This window comes from Cololabis saira, chromosome 6, assembly GCF_033807715.1.
Source record: "Cololabis saira isolate AMF1-May2022 chromosome 6, fColSai1.1, whole genome shotgun sequence".
NCBI classification, from domain to species: domain Eukaryota; kingdom Metazoa; phylum Chordata; class Actinopteri; order Beloniformes; family Belonidae; genus Cololabis; species Cololabis saira.
In genome coordinates, this window is record NC_084592.1 from 14,204,933 (window position 1) to 14,221,701 (window position 16,769).

The 16,769-nt window shown below is 40.0% G+C and overlaps 1 protein-coding gene across 1 annotated transcript in view; it reads left to right on the forward strand.

The window, feature by feature from the left end:
- Positions 1-16,769, forward strand: part of srpx (sushi-repeat containing protein X-linked) — a 33,907-nt gene that overhangs the window by 11,874 nt on the left and 5,264 nt on the right. The window contains exons 2-7 of the mRNA XM_061724419.1: positions 1,695-1,883; positions 6,367-6,543; positions 9,765-9,891; positions 10,723-10,844; positions 13,130-13,309; positions 14,851-14,984. Of these exons, the coding sequence (XP_061580403.1) occupies positions 1,695-1,883; positions 6,367-6,543; positions 9,765-9,891; positions 10,723-10,844; positions 13,130-13,309; positions 14,851-14,984 (929 nt within the window). The remainder of the gene's footprint in view (positions 1-1,694; positions 1,884-6,366; positions 6,544-9,764; positions 9,892-10,722; positions 10,845-13,129; positions 13,310-14,850; positions 14,985-16,769) is intronic.

The window sequence follows — 16,769 nt, forward strand, 5'->3', positions numbered from 1 at the left end:
CCAGACTTTCAGACGAATCAGGAGTAAAGGTCAGACGCTCCTCCGGTAAATGACCGCTGGTTGGTTTAGTCACCATCTTTTTATTGTGGAAGATGAACTTGTGAGAACTGACAATAGTAACTCCATGTTTAACAACCTTTAAACCGGTTTCATATTTAAAAATATTTATATATTTTACAGGAAGACAAGTATACTGAAAATTTGACTCTTCATCTCCCAAACTGACCATCAAGTATTTAGTAATTTGCCCCAAAGTTTGTTTGTTTTTTCATCATAAAAGCACCCAAATTTAAGAAGATATATGGATATATTTTACCGCCAAAATACTAAGAATACTTGGACTAAGATAATTCAATTAAAACTGGATTAAGTTACATTGTATTTAATTAGTCCTTTTTTTAAAATTCTGTGCAAAAGGGACCTGAGAAAAGTAAATAAACTGAATTCAGTTGATTCCACTATATTTTTGACACTGGAAATATAAAGAAAGATAATCAAACAACTAATTAAAAGTTTGACGGGGTTAGAAGGAAAAATACTTCCAGGAAAAATACTTACAATACATTTCATTATGTTTTTAAGCTCAGAAGCTCGTCCAACTCCAGTGACACAGATAAGTAGCTTCCAGCTTCACATTCAGAGTACGTTGGACGAGGAACATGCTGGTTTGAGCCAAACCAAACTTTCCTCTTGTGAATATGGTATTATTTTCTTTTACTCAATCGATGTGGAAACTTCGCCAGCACACACACACACATGCAGCGAGAGGGAGTAATGCAGGCCGGTTGCGTAATAAATCCTCTTTTTATTCCAACTGGACTTCAGCCAGTCCTGGTGTGTCTTTTCTTCCCGAACTGTGCAGATACATGTGTGTGTGCTGGAAGTTTTTTTTTGTCCTGAACCAGCAGGAAATAAACTTCAGGTTTTGATTTCCCCGTGCTGAAGAAAAAAAACCTTGCGGCTCCACAAACCTGGCACCAGACGATGAATTTCTACACGAGCCTCGTAGAGATGGGCAGACAGATATCCATTAGGTCAGCAGAAAAAAATGAACGCGAGTGCATAAATAGTCAGGTTAAATAACATAGATGAACGTTTGTGGAAGTGGAGTGCAATAGTCATCTACACGGCTGCAGTTTGTTTAGATCAATTTATCGCTGTTAGTTGTTTATTCGAGCATGCCATTTGCATGACATTTTGAGTAAATTCTGCAAGAATAAAATGGATCTAGCAGACAAAAGCAGACTAACTCAGCAGTGCTGGAGCTAGACAAAGAGCTGCACTCATAACACAAACTTTTACGCTTTATAACAGACATCAGAACTGAAGCTCACAGGAAATTATATATTAACTCTTAATCTTACTGTTATTCATTCACCCGTTATACCCGGCCTTAGTGCTCTGCACACATCATTACCTCTCTTTTCATCAAGTACGGCTCCGCTTTTGCTCCAGAGACACTTCTGGATCATGGGAAGTTGCAGATAAGGTAATGAGAAATCCACCGTATCTACCTGTAATTAAGGAGATGGGTGGGTTTTTAAAGTTTCACTCTCATAAAGAAATTCTCTAAGCTCTTAAAAACTTCAGGTAAGTGTATTTTATTTGTATTATTTCCCATTCCAGGGCTGAGACATACAGGTATGTACCCGGATGCTGCAAATTAAGGCTCTTCCTCTCTCCTCTGCTTTCAGGAACCCCCTGGTGCGCCCCCATTAAGGTGAAACATGGCGACGTGAGCTGCCGCACACCCAGAGGGGAACACTACAACAACGTTATGGGGACACGCTGTAAAATCCGCTGCAAGCGGGGATATGAAGTCCAGAGCTCGGAGGTGGTGTGCATGGCCACAAAACACTGGTCCTCCAACTACGCCTGCAGAGGTGAGAAGTGGTGTCCACCTGAGCGCTAGGGATGGGCGGTATGGACTAAAAAATGTATCACGATAATATCTGCCATTTATCCCGATAACGATAAAAATTACGATAAAAAAATACCAATTCAACTCCACCTTTTTAACTATAAATCTATCACCACATTCAGTCTTTGGAGCCCCCAAATCACTGCTCTAAAACAATACTAAATGCTACTGAACTACACCAATTAAATGGAATTAATAAAAACCAATTAAATTAGTACACTTGTACTGCAAAACTGTAATGATCCGCCATGTTTGTTACACACAAATTTTTCTTTCTTTCTTTCTTTCTTTCTTTCTTTCTTTCTTTCTTTCTTTCTTTCTTTCTTTCTTTCTTTCTTTCTTTCTTTCTTTCTTTCTTTCTTTCTTTCTTTCTTTCTTTCTTTCGGAGATTCTTTCTATCTTTCAGGCTCATTTCTTTCTTTCTTTCTTTCTTTCTTTCTTTCTATCTTTCAGGCTCATTTCTTTCTTTCTTTCTTTCTTTCTTTCTTTCTTTCTTTCTTTCTTTCTTTCTTTCTTTCTTTCTTTCTTTCTTTCTTTCTTTCTTTCTTTCTTTCTTTCTTTCTTTCTTTCTTTCTTTCTTTTTATTTCTGGCTCATTTCCTTCCTTCCTTCCTTCCTTCCTTCCTTCCTTCCTTCCTTCCTTCCTTCCTTCCTTCCTTCCTTCCTTCCTTCCTTCCTTCCGATGTAAATCGCTCCGTCGTTACGTAACTTCAAGGCAGGATTTGTTGGCGAAATTAAAGTGATGAGGACGCCGAACTTTATGATTGGACCGTTTAACGTTAGCTACCCAAAAATCCAACACTACCTGATACAAAATGGGAACCGCAAATCCACGTTTCGGAGCCTGGAATCCAGTTGTTTCTGTGAATTGCAGTGATCCATTTGTCTCTCTTAAGCTTATTTTTCGTCAGTCTCTAAAACGATAACTCTGATTTCTTGCTAAATCTATGAGTACAGTTGATCGCACAACAGCTCTTTCCCATTTTAGATGTTTTCGAGTTGCTAAAACTGAAAGTTTACGCTGCCACTCAGTCTTTCTGCCTCTCAGTCTTTCTGACACTCAGTCTTTCTGCCACTCAGTGGGCGTAACCCGCTGTGAAGTCGCATCTGTGACGTCATGCGCATTCCCTCTATTGTACCACTTCTGACCGCATGGGGGCAGTATAGATCTGGTGTGTTTAAAACACTGTCCTAGTGAGTGTGGACGGTCCGGCACATCTTGTAATATCACTTTGTCTCACTAAAGGTGCACGTCATTGTGTCTTTCAACAGGATATGAACATACTGCCTCCATGTGGTCAGAAGTGGTATTCCTACATACAGTGTCTTTAAGGGAGCAACGTGTAATATTGTAGGTTAAAATGTCCAATAATTACCTAGAAACAGCAGGAGAGTGAGAAGAAATCACTGCAGTCATGTATAAAAATGATGACTGTGTGTTTGGGTGCTGAATTATCTACCGAGTTAGCGTGCTAAGGAACTAGTTTTGGCCGTCCAGTCTTGCAGTACCAGTTTCTGCCATCTGTGGCAGTAATGAGCAACATAGCGGCCTCAGTACAACACAATGACACGAAGAAGTTGCACGGTTTCTGGTTGGGGTTAGAGTAATAACTTGACCTCAAGTCATTAAGTCCTGTGGTTCCTGTGCTGTCGATCATTTGACCCTTTTCAGAAGTGTAAAAAGAAAAGGCGCAACTGAGAAAGACGGTTCAGAAACAGAGATGGCTTAAGAAACGAATTTCATAATATTAACTCAGTGAATGTACATAATCACTTTTTTGCCCGTTGTTCACGAAGATCTTGCCGGAATAAAGGCTGTTAGGTTACGCCGTAGGCTACGTAACCTACGCCGTAGGCTCTGCATCGATTTGACTCGCCGACCAAGGGCAAACATCATTTGCAGACTCTCAGATTGTGACCAAGACCAGATTGTACGCCGTATCCTACGCCATATCCTACGCCGTATCCTACGCCGTATCCTACGCCGTATCATACGCCGTATCCTACGCCGTATCCTACGCTGTATCGGCGTAGGATACGGCGTAGGCTCTGCATCGATTTAATGCGGAACCATAAATCAACTCCGGAGCCGGCAGACAGGCAGAAATCCTGAAATTTTAAACTGAGCCCAGGTTGGGGATCTTAACGGTTACTTTTACGCCTGAAAAAATATTAAAACTTAATAAAGTGCCATATTAACAGCGCTACAGCTGAAATTAAATTAAATTAAAACAGCTTTTGGCTCTCAGCTTCCTGATTAGGAGTAGGGATGAAAACGAGGGGTAGTGGGAGTATTGGGACAGGCCCCTGGGAAGATTTCAAGTGCCCTAAAATCTGTCCCTTATTTTTTAGGGGTAGTGAAGAAAAGTAGGGGGAGTATTGGGATTGGGCCTTTGAATCTAACATTTGGGGTTTTAATTCACAACACGTGGCGTTTAATCGACGAGGAGGGTCTTGTGCGTTCATTGTTTCTTAAACGAGGGTCAACCAACTCATCACACTGCTGTACCGGCCCCATTTAATCGAAGTGTGGAGTATGAAATTATTTCTGGCCTCACGTTACATATTTCTCCTTTAATAGATTGTATTTCAGCAGACTGTATCAATGATCACTTTTTTCCAGCGTCTAATAAAAACAAAGATATTCAGACCTCTCCGTCTCCACGTACGATTGTCCTCCGGACTAAATGAACCACGTCTTTAGTGTTATATTTCTGCGGAGGCTCCATCTAATTAAAAGTTCAACGATTCACTGAACTGTTGAATTCACTTGTGGAAACGATGCATTTATTAACCAAATCAGACACGTTTCATTATTGTAAAGCGTTTGGGCCGATGGAGCTGCAGACTCTTCAGAGAAATTGAAATGCTGCAGCATGAAAGAACAGAGAGACAGACAGCCGATTGCATGCTGCATTAAAGTAGTGATGCTTTAAAAGTCATGATGATTGAAGACACAGTAGAAAGAAATGATCAGCTTTTACGTTGTTATTGATTATTGAGCACTGTGTGACTGAAAATTAAAGGCCTGTCCCTGAGGCAGTTTGACAGACAAGTCCATTGACTTTAATCTTCTCGCTCACGATGGCTGAAAGTTTCTTCCACAGGCGATTGATGGTTTTTGTTCGGAGGTGAGATAATGTGATGGATTTTTCTGTTAATCTCAGAGGTTCTCACACCAACATCCATCTTTAAAACTGTCTCGTCTATCAGGAGTTGCTTCAACGGTGGTGATATGGGCCATCTTTTTAAATGCTAAATGCTAAATTTTATTTTTCTACACGTAGTAGAGAAATCCGGGTTTAATGTCTCGCTCAAGGGGAAGGACACTTGGAGGAAGGGAACCATAGATGATACGATAATAATCGTTTTACACAGAAGATGGTGTTTCTCCAGTTTTATGGAGAAAAAAAGGATTTAGCAACGTGAAGAAGGAAAAGAAGCCTAAGAAAAGTTTAAAACCCATTTTCTATCTCATCCCCACACCCCTGGTCTGACTGAAGGTGTGATGGTCAGACAGGTGATGGACAAATGTCTTCTAAAAGTAACACCTGAGCCGCTGCTTCAGCATGTCCACCTCTGTGATCCCGCCGTTACGGCTCAAGATACTTCATCATCACAGGGGGCTGGGGATCGATTCAAATGTCAAGAATCGATTCGATTCCGATTCTTAAGATTCAGAATCGATTATCAAGATTTGATTCGATCCGATTCGATTCAATTCCGATATTGATTTGGGTTAGTGTTATTAAAACTGTTTTTTGAGCTGTTGCATGAATTATATGACTGTAGTTATGCAAAATATTACTACTAGTATTATATTGAGATTAAACAGCAAGTATTGGCAGCTTATGATGCTGTAAGGACCAATCACCTCCCAGAATGCTGATAGAACTGCTTTCAGAAACATCGTGTGGGTCAGAATTACCAAACAGAGACGGATGAAATCGGTTATATTTTTTCCCACATTCCGTTTTCCATTTTCGGTCTATTTCGGTTTTTAATTTTTGAGCATTTGGTTTTTAGCATTTTTTGCAAATGTAACCCCAAGACAGTATATAAAGTAATGAAATATAGACAATTTATGCAATTATAACCTAACACTTTAATGTTTTCATACCTTTAAACATATTTAAAGGCAAAAACATTGCACCAGTTATTCTTGTGTCCAACAAAACATTCCTTTTTTGGGGATAAACAAAAAAATAACCAAAAGTTGTAATGTAATGATGAAAAAAAAATAATACATAAATAAATGAAATTAAAAAAAATCCAAAAAAAATCGATCTTTAGACATATGAATCGATTTTTAGGAATTAATATGAGAATCGATTTAGAATTGGGAAATAGATTTTTTCAGCACAGGCCTAATCACATCTCCATCCACGACTAAAGAGTCGACGTATTCAATCCGAAGCCTTAACCCCCGGCTCTCTCTGCCGACAGAAATCCGTTGTCCCAAGCTGGAGATGCCTGTGAACGGCGGCTACAAGTGTTCGGACGGCGCCTACTTCAGCTCTCGCTGCGAGTTCTTCTGCTCTCCCGGATACACGATGAAGGGCCAGAAGGTGGCGACCTGCCAGCACACCAAGACGTGGACCACCGCGGCGCCCACGTGTGTCGGTAAGACTCATTTTGGGACCCGTAAGAAGAATCTTTACAGGGCCCCCGACACAACGGCAACATTTTTTTTCTTCACTTTTTTCCTATCAAAGATGCAACGTTTGACCTGAAACTAGAATTTTCTGTCATCTTATCTCAACATGTTGAATGAAGTCAGGGCTTGACACCTTACTACTCGTCTTTATTTACACAAAATTTTGCTTTTTCACCATTTTCTTTGTCGTCATGGAAATTTGACAAGGACAGGCTTACTGGTTATTTTTGGAATAATTATTCAATTCAATTCAATTTTATTTATATAGCATCTATTACAACACAAGTTGTCTACATAAACGTGTCATTTTTTTATGCTATTTTACGTAAAATATGTTTTTTTTTATGATATATTTGACTATTATTACCATATTTGTGAAAGAAGAACAACATGTACAGTAGGGGAAGAACTGAGCACTCTGAATATCGGACTAAACCATTTTACATAAATAGTGAAGAGGAGGTGTTTCCAAAACAACTAAAGTAATTGTTACCAGAACATTGAAAGTAAAACATTTTTTGATTATATGTTAGTTAATAACTTCTGTCTTATCATTTCATTGTCATTGGGGGCCCCTCAATCATGGGGCCTCCTTTACCCACCTTTTTCGGCACCCCAAAGACTGCGTGTGTTACCGTCAGTACTCGAGTTGTAAAAAAAATATCAGGGGGGATGGTGGATTTTATCATATGGGGACAGATAATTTGTGCTGATTACAAATAATATAATATATTACAAATAATAGCACTGACCAAAACACCTGCAGAAATACTGCAGGAATGACATAGCAGCAGTTAAATGCAGCCTTCTGTAAGCTTTAAATATCCACTGGGCTTACATCAAATACATCAAAACACAACAATAAAAAACTGTTTTCTGAACTTATCAATATGACTCTGTCCTTCACAGGATAAGTAAAATGGATCACTGCAAAAACTCAAAATCTTAACAAGAATATTTGTCCTATTTCTAGTTAAAATGTCTCATTTTAATAAAAAAATCTCATTACACTTAAAACAAGACTCATCACTGGAAAAAACAACAATTTTCACCTGTTTCAAGTAGATTTTCACTTAAAATAAGTGGAAAAATCTGCATGTGGAACAAGATTTTTTTGCTTGTAATGAGAAGATAAATCTTGTCCCACTACCAGATTTTTCTACTTATTTCAAGTGAAAATTTACTTGAAACAGATGAAAATTGTCAAATAAGTTATTTTTCTGGTGTTATTTTTCTGGTGATGACTAAATGTTGAAATAGCAGTAAAACCACATTCATTGATGAAATGACATAAGGGATGGAAAGGGGGGATGGCAGTTTTACAGGGGGGGTGATTTTGACCGTTTTTATTTCAGGGGGGATGCCATCCCCCCTCATCCCCCCTCAACTCCAGTACTGGTTACCGTGGTAGTAAAACCACGACGGGCTGGAGCCATGAGGGAACTACGTCCACCAGTAATCATGTTTCTCGCATTGTTTGATAGATAAAGAAGAAACAAGCTTTTAGACACGTCGATGTGTCATTTACAGAAACTCAAATAAACAGATTGGGTTTTCTATCTCTGTTGAGATGAAACTTACAATATTGTCACTTGTTTTCAAAGTCTGAGCTGAAAGTGATGCAAACGTTAATGGAAAATTCTTCCTGTAAGACGAGGACGACGTCAGTGTTGTTGTGCTGCAGCAGATGACCCGTCCTCACAAGGATCTGGGTCTGCAAGGACACGCCGATGACTCATCCTCGTTTCCTCCGAGCATCGATTGACCTCACTGTTTGTGTTGCCTTAAAACGCTGTTTGGACTCGTCTCCGATACGTCCAGCCTGAGTCTGGGTTTCCCCGTTCGTGTAGTTCAACGGGTGTCCGGGGGCCAGATGCACAAACAACGTGGAAACACAAACACCAAAGGCGGAGAGAGGACCGTGCTGCACGAGCGCGTGTATCTAATGCTTTATTCACGTCTTCACATGTTCTTGAAGCCCTTGAAGACTGATTTTGTCAAGTGCAAAGCAGAACGTGGAGGAGGAAAGATATGACACAGTGTGATTTTTTCATGATTTTATTTCATTATTTTACGTCAGGGGTCCGCAACCCAAAATGTTGAAAGAGCCATATTGGACCAAAAACACAAAAAACAAATATGTCTGGAGCCGCAAAAAATGAGAAGTCTTGTATAAGCCTTAGAATGAAGGCAACACATGCTGCATGTATCTATATTAGTTATAACTGGGTCCTCGGCTGCAAATGTAGCTGCTAATGTCTTTCCACGTGACGCAAATCTATGGAAGAGTAATAAGGCCAGGCAGGAGAAAAATAAAAATAATATTTTAGAGGAGGAAGATTTTTTTTTCATTATGCACTTTGAGAAAAAAGTTGAAATTTTGAGCAAAAAAGTCGAAATGTTGAGAAAAAAGTTGAAATGTTGAGAAAAAAGGTTGAGATTAATGTTGTAGTACAATCTCGAGAACAAAGTCGAAATGTTGAGAAAAAAGTCGAAATGTCAGGGAAAAAAGTCAAAATCTCGAGATTGAAAAGGAAAGGAAAAAGGAAGAAAAAAGGAAAGAAAAAAGAAAAATGAAAAAAAGGAAAAAAAGAAGAAAAAAAAGAGAAAAAGGAAAAAAAGAGAAAAAAAGAAAAAAGGAAAAAAAGGTCAAACATTTTTGAAAAAGCTCCAGGAGCCACTAGGGCGGCGCTAAAGAGCCGCATGCGGCTCTAGAGCCGCGGGTTGCCGACACCTGGTTTACGTCAATGTAATCTTCATCAGTAGCGTTTCAATAATTACCTGCAGCTGTACAATCGACTGAGTCTTCAGAGACTGTTGGGGTTTCATGTCACTAAGATCGCGCTGCACTTGAGTACATCTGTGTCACCCTCCAGTTAACACCTTGTGAATCGATATCCTGCGTCTAGATGAGTTGCAGACAAAGGAAACGTTATCGGAGCTCTTCCTTCTGTCTCTGATGCTTTTAGTTGTTACACTTGTTGCTAATCTTTATTTATTTCTCTTTTGTTTTAATGTTTACATTTTTTTCCTACTTAACATTTACTTTCTCGCCTATGAATTCAGAACTGACCCCAGCAAATAAACCATATTTCCTTCCTCTACCTCATTATCAGCTATTGAAAAGGATTTAGCTTTTCTGTGGACAGGAAAGTATGACTGCCATGATACGTTTGCCCTTTCCCAGACATCGATCTCCCGAAAATCAAGTGTCCAAATATAAAGGACAAGTGGGCGGAGCCAGGGAAGCTGACGGCGAGAGTGACCTGGGACACGCCGGAGGGCGTGGACACGGCAGACGGCATCCTCACAGAGTCAGTGTAAAGCTTTTATGTCTCTTTGCTTCAGTGCTCCCAGTCAGTGTAAGTCCTGTCCAGAGGTGTCAAGTAACCAAGTACAAATACTTAGTCACCTTACTTAAGTAGAAATTTTGGTTATCTATACTTCACTGGAGTAATTATTTTTCAGACGACTTTTTACTTTTACTCCTTACATTTTCAATTTCAATTATCTGTACTTTTAACTCTATACCTTTAAAAAACAGCCTTGTTACTCTATTTCATTTCGGCCTTTAAAAAAAAACTATCCAGTTAAATTGCTCCATCCGGATAGAGTGAATTTGGTTGTGGTTGTTTCAGATGTTCTTGTCCAGTTTTGTTCTTACATCCGTTCCCTCAGATTCCTGCAACTAAACTTGGATGTACATTCCAATAAAGGTTAGGATAAATGATAACATGCCTCTAAAGTTTGACTTTTTGCACCATTACAATACTTATAGGCAACTAGTCATCATATCTCCTGCTCTCTGAAACACATGTTAATGCTCAATAGTACACATATATGGTTCTTTAATATATTTGCATTATACTAAGATACATTCATTTTCAATGGCTTTTGTCCTTAATGGCTTTTTTCCCCCTTACATTACTTTTACTTTTATACTTTAAGTTGTTTTGAAACCAGTACTTTTATACTTTTACTTGAGTAAAAAAGTTGAGTTGATACTTCAACTTCTACAGGAGTATTTTTAAACTCTAGTATCTATACTTCTACCTGAGTAATGAATGGGAATACTTTTGACACCTCTGGTCCTGTCGAGAAGGCAGATAACACCGGCAGCTTTAAACCGAGCATGTGCTTCACAGTGTCATCCTGAAAGGAAAACCTTCCAAATCACACTTCCCAGAGGGGCTCCACAAGATGTCCTACACGGTGTTTGACCGGGCCGGGAACAAAGGATCCTGTCGTTTCACCATCAGGGTGCGAGGTGAGACCCGGCGAGCAGAGGAAAAGGTTTTCACCTCCTGACTGCAGCAGCAGGTGAAAGTGATAGCAGTAAATGTGGAGCAGGTTTTGCTTTGTTCATGGTGTGTCCCACATCTCGCCTGGTGACAGCTGACCCCCCGTGACCCTGGATAGGGTTGAATGAACATTAATGAATGAATAAATCATGAATGAATAAATCAAACAAAGACAAAAAGTAAAATTCTATGAGAGTTATCAAAGTGCATTTTAAAAACGTCAAGAACACATGCTGAAGACAGGATCTCCACATCACACCAGAAATATTCAAATAAGTGAGGTTCAGATGATGACAGTTGATTAATAATTTAAATCAAAGTTCTCAGCGGGAACATTCAGAAGATCCGAGCATAGAAGTTTAAAAGCAGATTTTCCAGACGCAACATTCCAACAGTGGATTGTTTTTTACTTCACTTTTTCCATCAAAGATGCAACATTTCTGCCTAAACTACAATTTTCTGTCAGCTTATCAGCTTACCGTAAATCAGACCTTGTTACCTTTACTAAGTTGGTAAAATGAGGCAGTAAATTCCGTCCATAGTTTTTCTTTTTCATCATTTTCCTTGTCGTGAAATTCCGTCATTCAGTCTTTTCGTCGAAATTTAACAAGGACAACCTTACTGATTATTGTCGGATTAATTATTAAATTAAATTCAATTCAATTCAATTAAATTATATTTAAATAGCGCCTTTTACAACACAGGTTGTCTCTAGGATCTTTCCAGACCCATAACAGGAACCCTGAGCAATTATTACATTGTGGAAATTGCATAAAATCGAGGAGACGGGCCGCTCGGTGGCGCAGTGGGTTAAGCGGCGGCTCATATGCTGAGGCTACAGTCCTCCTCCTGCAGCGGTCGCGGGTTCGAATCCAGCCCGCGCACCTTTGCTGCGTGTCTTCCCCGTTCTCTCTCTCTCTACCCCTTTCCAGTCTGCATCTCAATAAAGGGCCACTAGAGCCCAAAAAAATCTTTAAAAAAAAAATCGAGGAGACAATGTCACACGTTGAGCACACGAAAGCGTGTTTCTTTTGTTGTAAAAGCACGAGAAAAACTACCAAACAAAAATGGCGTTGTGCAGCAACCCAAGTGGCATGGAGCTCAACGTCATCACAGCATTTAAAGGGACCAGGATCCCTGAACAGTCATAGTTACATGAAGTAACTACGGACAGGAAATTACATGCATATTCATTTGGCATTGCATGCAGAACCAGATTAATAACAAAATGCTGCTTTTATAATGAACGGTGTGTAGAACCTCACTCTGTGTGTACGTAAAATTCACTACAACATAAACACTGGCAGGTAAAAACTCCCCTAGTTGGGAGAAAAAGCTTCAGCCAAACATTGGCAAGAAAAAACTCCCCTTTAGGAAGGAAGAAACCTGGACCAGGACCTGGATCATAAGGGGGGAACGTCCTGCTGAAGACCAGCTGGGCAGAACAGGACAAGAGAAAACAGATGGAGAGAGTGAAGAACAGAGAAAGGAGAGACACAGACACAACGGTTAGTTAGTGCACTACAGGGATGACTACAGGACTGTTTCAGAAAATTAGAATATTGTGATAAAGTCCTTTTATTTTCTGTAATGCAAAAATGTCATACATTCTGGATTCATTACAAATCAACTGAAATATTGCAAGCCTTTTATTATTTTAATATTGCTGATCATGGCTTACAGTTTAAGAAAACTCAAATATCCTATCTCAAAAAATTAGAATATTCTGGGAATATTAATCTTAATCTGTAAACTATAATCAGCAATATTAAAGTAATAAAATGCTTGCAATATTTAAGTTGATTTGTTATGAATCCAGAATGTATGACATTTATATTTTTTTAATTGCATTACAGAAAATAAAGAACTTTATCACAATATTCTAATTTTCTGAGACAGTCCTGTATATAAATAGATTTAGGTAGTAATAAATGAATTGGATTGTGAGTTTTACGGGGAGCGATGGAGGGAGGGTAACACTGGAGAGACGTGGTCTCTCTTGCTGATTCCTGTCAGCATTCTCGCTGCTGCATTTTGGACCAGCTGGAGGATATTCAAAGAATTACTTGGACATCCCGCTAATAATACATCACAGTAATCTAATCTAGAAGATACAAACGTATGAATTAGTTTTTCAGCATCATTCGGGGAGAGGACGTTCCTACGCTGTCTTAACCTGATTAATATGCTGTTTAGATCAGTTTTTTACATGTTCCCTCTCAACCTCATGTGTTTCTGCATCTGCCTCCAGTGCGCCGCTGCAGCCCTCTGGTCGCCCCCGACAACGGCTACATGAAGTGTGACAACGACGGCGACAACTACGGCGCCACATGTCAGTTCACCTGCACCGGCGGCTACGAGCTGCAGGGCAGCGCCGCCAGGGTGTGTCAGTACGGCCTCACCTGGTCTGGTACCGACACCAACTGTAACGGTAGGTACTGCACAGGTACACACACACACACACACACACACACACACACACACACACACACACACACACACACACACACACACACACACACACACACATGAAGGAGAAAAAAAATGAAGAGATGTTTTCCTTTTAACAGAATTTTTCCAGGTTCATGTTGTTTCGTAGCGATAGGGTTTATTTATCTCTTTATATCTCTTTCTTTTTGTTTTATCTGTCTATGAATACTTAATTAACTTAGTCTGTTTCAGGTTGTTTGCTATTTTCCATTCTCCGGTGGAGAAGAATAATTAGCAGAAAAGCCTCAGAAGCACTTTTAATTAGATAGATAGATAGATAGATAGATAGATAGATAGATAGATAGATAGATAGATAGATAGATAGATAGATAGATAGATAGATAGATAGATAGATAGATAGATAGATAGATAGATACCTGGTACCTGGTATTCAGTACGCAGACAGTACCTGGAAGGTTTGCCATTTACCACCTACCTTGCATATTATGTCCCATAATGCAGTGGGGCATAACAGTGGAAGTTACTGTGAGTGGTCATGTGACGAGCTTCACGGTCACATAACAATGCGTTGTTGTATTTACAGTGACATGCTAACTAGTATAAGCCACCACTGGACCAGAACATACTAAATACTTCATTGTACAGTATGTGGTTTTAAAAAAGCCATTGTGACTAAACTCACGTTAAATACAGTTACATATTTACTCTTATTTTGCTGGAACATACATGTTTTTTGTTTGCTGTTTAACTTTGTGATCTTTTGGAACCATTTGTCTTGATTTATTCTTTTCGTATATTAAAAATTGCAAACTTGCTGTCCCTCGACCCTTAAATCCTTGACTTTGACGTTAAACTTCAACTTGGTGGTTTGCACATACAGGACTGTCTCAGAAAATTAGAATATTGTGATTTTCTGTAATGCAATTACAAAAACAAAAATGTCATACATTCTGGATTCATTACAAATCAACTGAAATATTGCAAGCCTTTTATTATTTTAATATTGCTGATCATGGCTTACAGCGTAAGAAAACTCAAATATCCTATCTCAAAAAAATAGAATATTCTAGGAAACTTAATCTTAAACTGTAAGCCATAATCAGCAATATTAAAATAATAAAAGGCTTGCAATATTTCAGTTGATTTGTAATGAATCCAGAATGTATGACATTTTTGTTTTTTTAATTGCATTACAGAAAATAAAGAACTTTATCACAATATTCACATTTTCTGAGACAGTCCTGTACACACAATCAGGCTACATGTGTCGGTCGCTTCTGTCAACACTGATTTCACGCGAGAAGCTCAGTGGAGGAGAAAAAGGCATCTCTGCTGTCCATCGACTGAAAGAAAGAAATCAATACTCAGTCCATGTCTGGACTTGTGAGACAGGATGTCTCATCCACTGACAACAAAACAATCAAATTATACACCATCTCCCAGGGACAGCTGCGCTGTGATAAAGCTTCACCTTTTGTACCGTGTTTCATATCTTAATTGTACATTCGATTGTCATCCCAGCCATGAACATCAACGTGGGCGTGCGATCAGCAGCTGCACTGCTGGACCAGTTCTACGAGAAGCGACGGCTCCTCGTTATCTCTGCACCAACGGCTGCCAATCACAATTACCGCTTCCAGATGACTAACCTGCAGGTGAGACACGACTCAGACTCGCAGCTTCGCCCCAACGCGGCTCCAGCGAGGGACGAGCGACGCGGCAGCGATTCGTGTCCTCTCCGATGCTCCTCACGGGAGGACGGCACCGCGTCGGCGTGTTTAGTTCCCGTTTCGCTCAGATGCCCAAGTGGGACAAATACATCGGAGAGAGGCTGCTGTGGTGATAGTCAGAAAATGTTGCAGCCGCGAATAAGCGGTTGTGACAACGGCTCTGATAGGCCTATTCTGGGCTGGATGTTTTTCACCGACTCGTCAGAAAGCATTAAGTCAGAGCTGTGTTTAAAACGCCTGACCTTCTGAGAGTGTCATCAGCGAAGAGACAAACTAGTCAGTGGACAAGCTCACCAGTCAGTCCACCGAGCTTTTGTAGAATAATACATTCAAGTACAAACTAATCACGTTGTTTTCTCTGCTGCCGCCTCAGAGGAGGCAGGTTCTCCATCTGAAAGGGAGTTTTTCTAGATCCATCTATTTTGTTTTGTCAAAGCACAGACTGGTGATTCCCCACCAGAGGAAATGTGTGTGAACGTATTTCTCGGTTGATATGAGATATTAGAAGTCAAATAAACACAAAAGTAGGATCATGTGGAGGATCCAGGTTAAGAAGTGGAGGCAGGTCAAACAGAATTATGGAGGAAAAACAAACCATCAATCTAAGATGAGCACCGGTGGACAATGAGTAGAGAAGGAGGTCAGAACTAATGTGATGCAGGCGGATCAATCAATCTTCATTTCAGATATCGAGGTGGGCCAATCCCAATACAACTCCTACTTTCTTCCACTAGCCCTACTTTCTTCCACTAGCCCTAAAAAAGAAGGGACAGATTTTAGGGCACTTGAAATCTTCCCAGGGGCCTGTCCCAATACTACCCCTAAAATCAGGAAGCTGAGAGCCAAAAGCTGTTTTAATTTCTGCTGTAGCGCTGTTAATATGCCACTTTATTAAGTTTTAATATTTTTTCAGGCGTAAAAGTAACCGTTAAGATCCCCAACCTGGGCTCAGTTTATCCAAATAACGCCTGTTAAGAAATTTGACCTGATGTTTTCGGCGATGATAAGAGCCGCCAGTCCGGGGCGCAGCAGCAGCCGGAGTACAGACGTGATCGCTGGGTCGACCTGCGCCGTCGCCCCGGGGGAGAAACCTGCAGCTCTGTGGAGAATTACCTTTGGCTGAAGTAAATCAGTTAGGAAGATAAATGTTGGTTTAATAGATGAAATCTAACAGTTGTAGCTACGCCTGTTAAGAAATTTGCTCGGGAGCAGATTTATGGTTCCGCGTTAAATCGACGCAGAGCCTACGGCGTAGGGTACGGTGTACGGCGCGCGTTGCCGCGTAACCTACGCCGTAGTCTCTGCGTTGGTGTAACGCGGAACCATAAATCAGCCTTTATTCTGGCGAGGTTTGAAAAAGACTTTGCAACAACGGGCAAACTAGTGATTATGTACATTCACTGAGTGAATATTATGAAAGTAAAATATATATTTCTCGCTAGAAATGTAATCAAAACACATTTTTATGCAGAAACTAACAACTCAAAATATTGATTTTATTCACTAAAAAATAAGAAATGTCCGCCATGTTTTTTTTTTTTGATTCAGTCCGCAAATGACGACGAAAAGCATTTTTCTGGCCCTAGTTCACGTAGGGTGCATCTGAAAACCCTCGATCTGTAGGGACAGATTCATAAACCACTACACTCGTTTTTTCTCCACTACCCCTAGGTGAAAAGAGGAATTGGGACACCACTACCCTCACGGGAA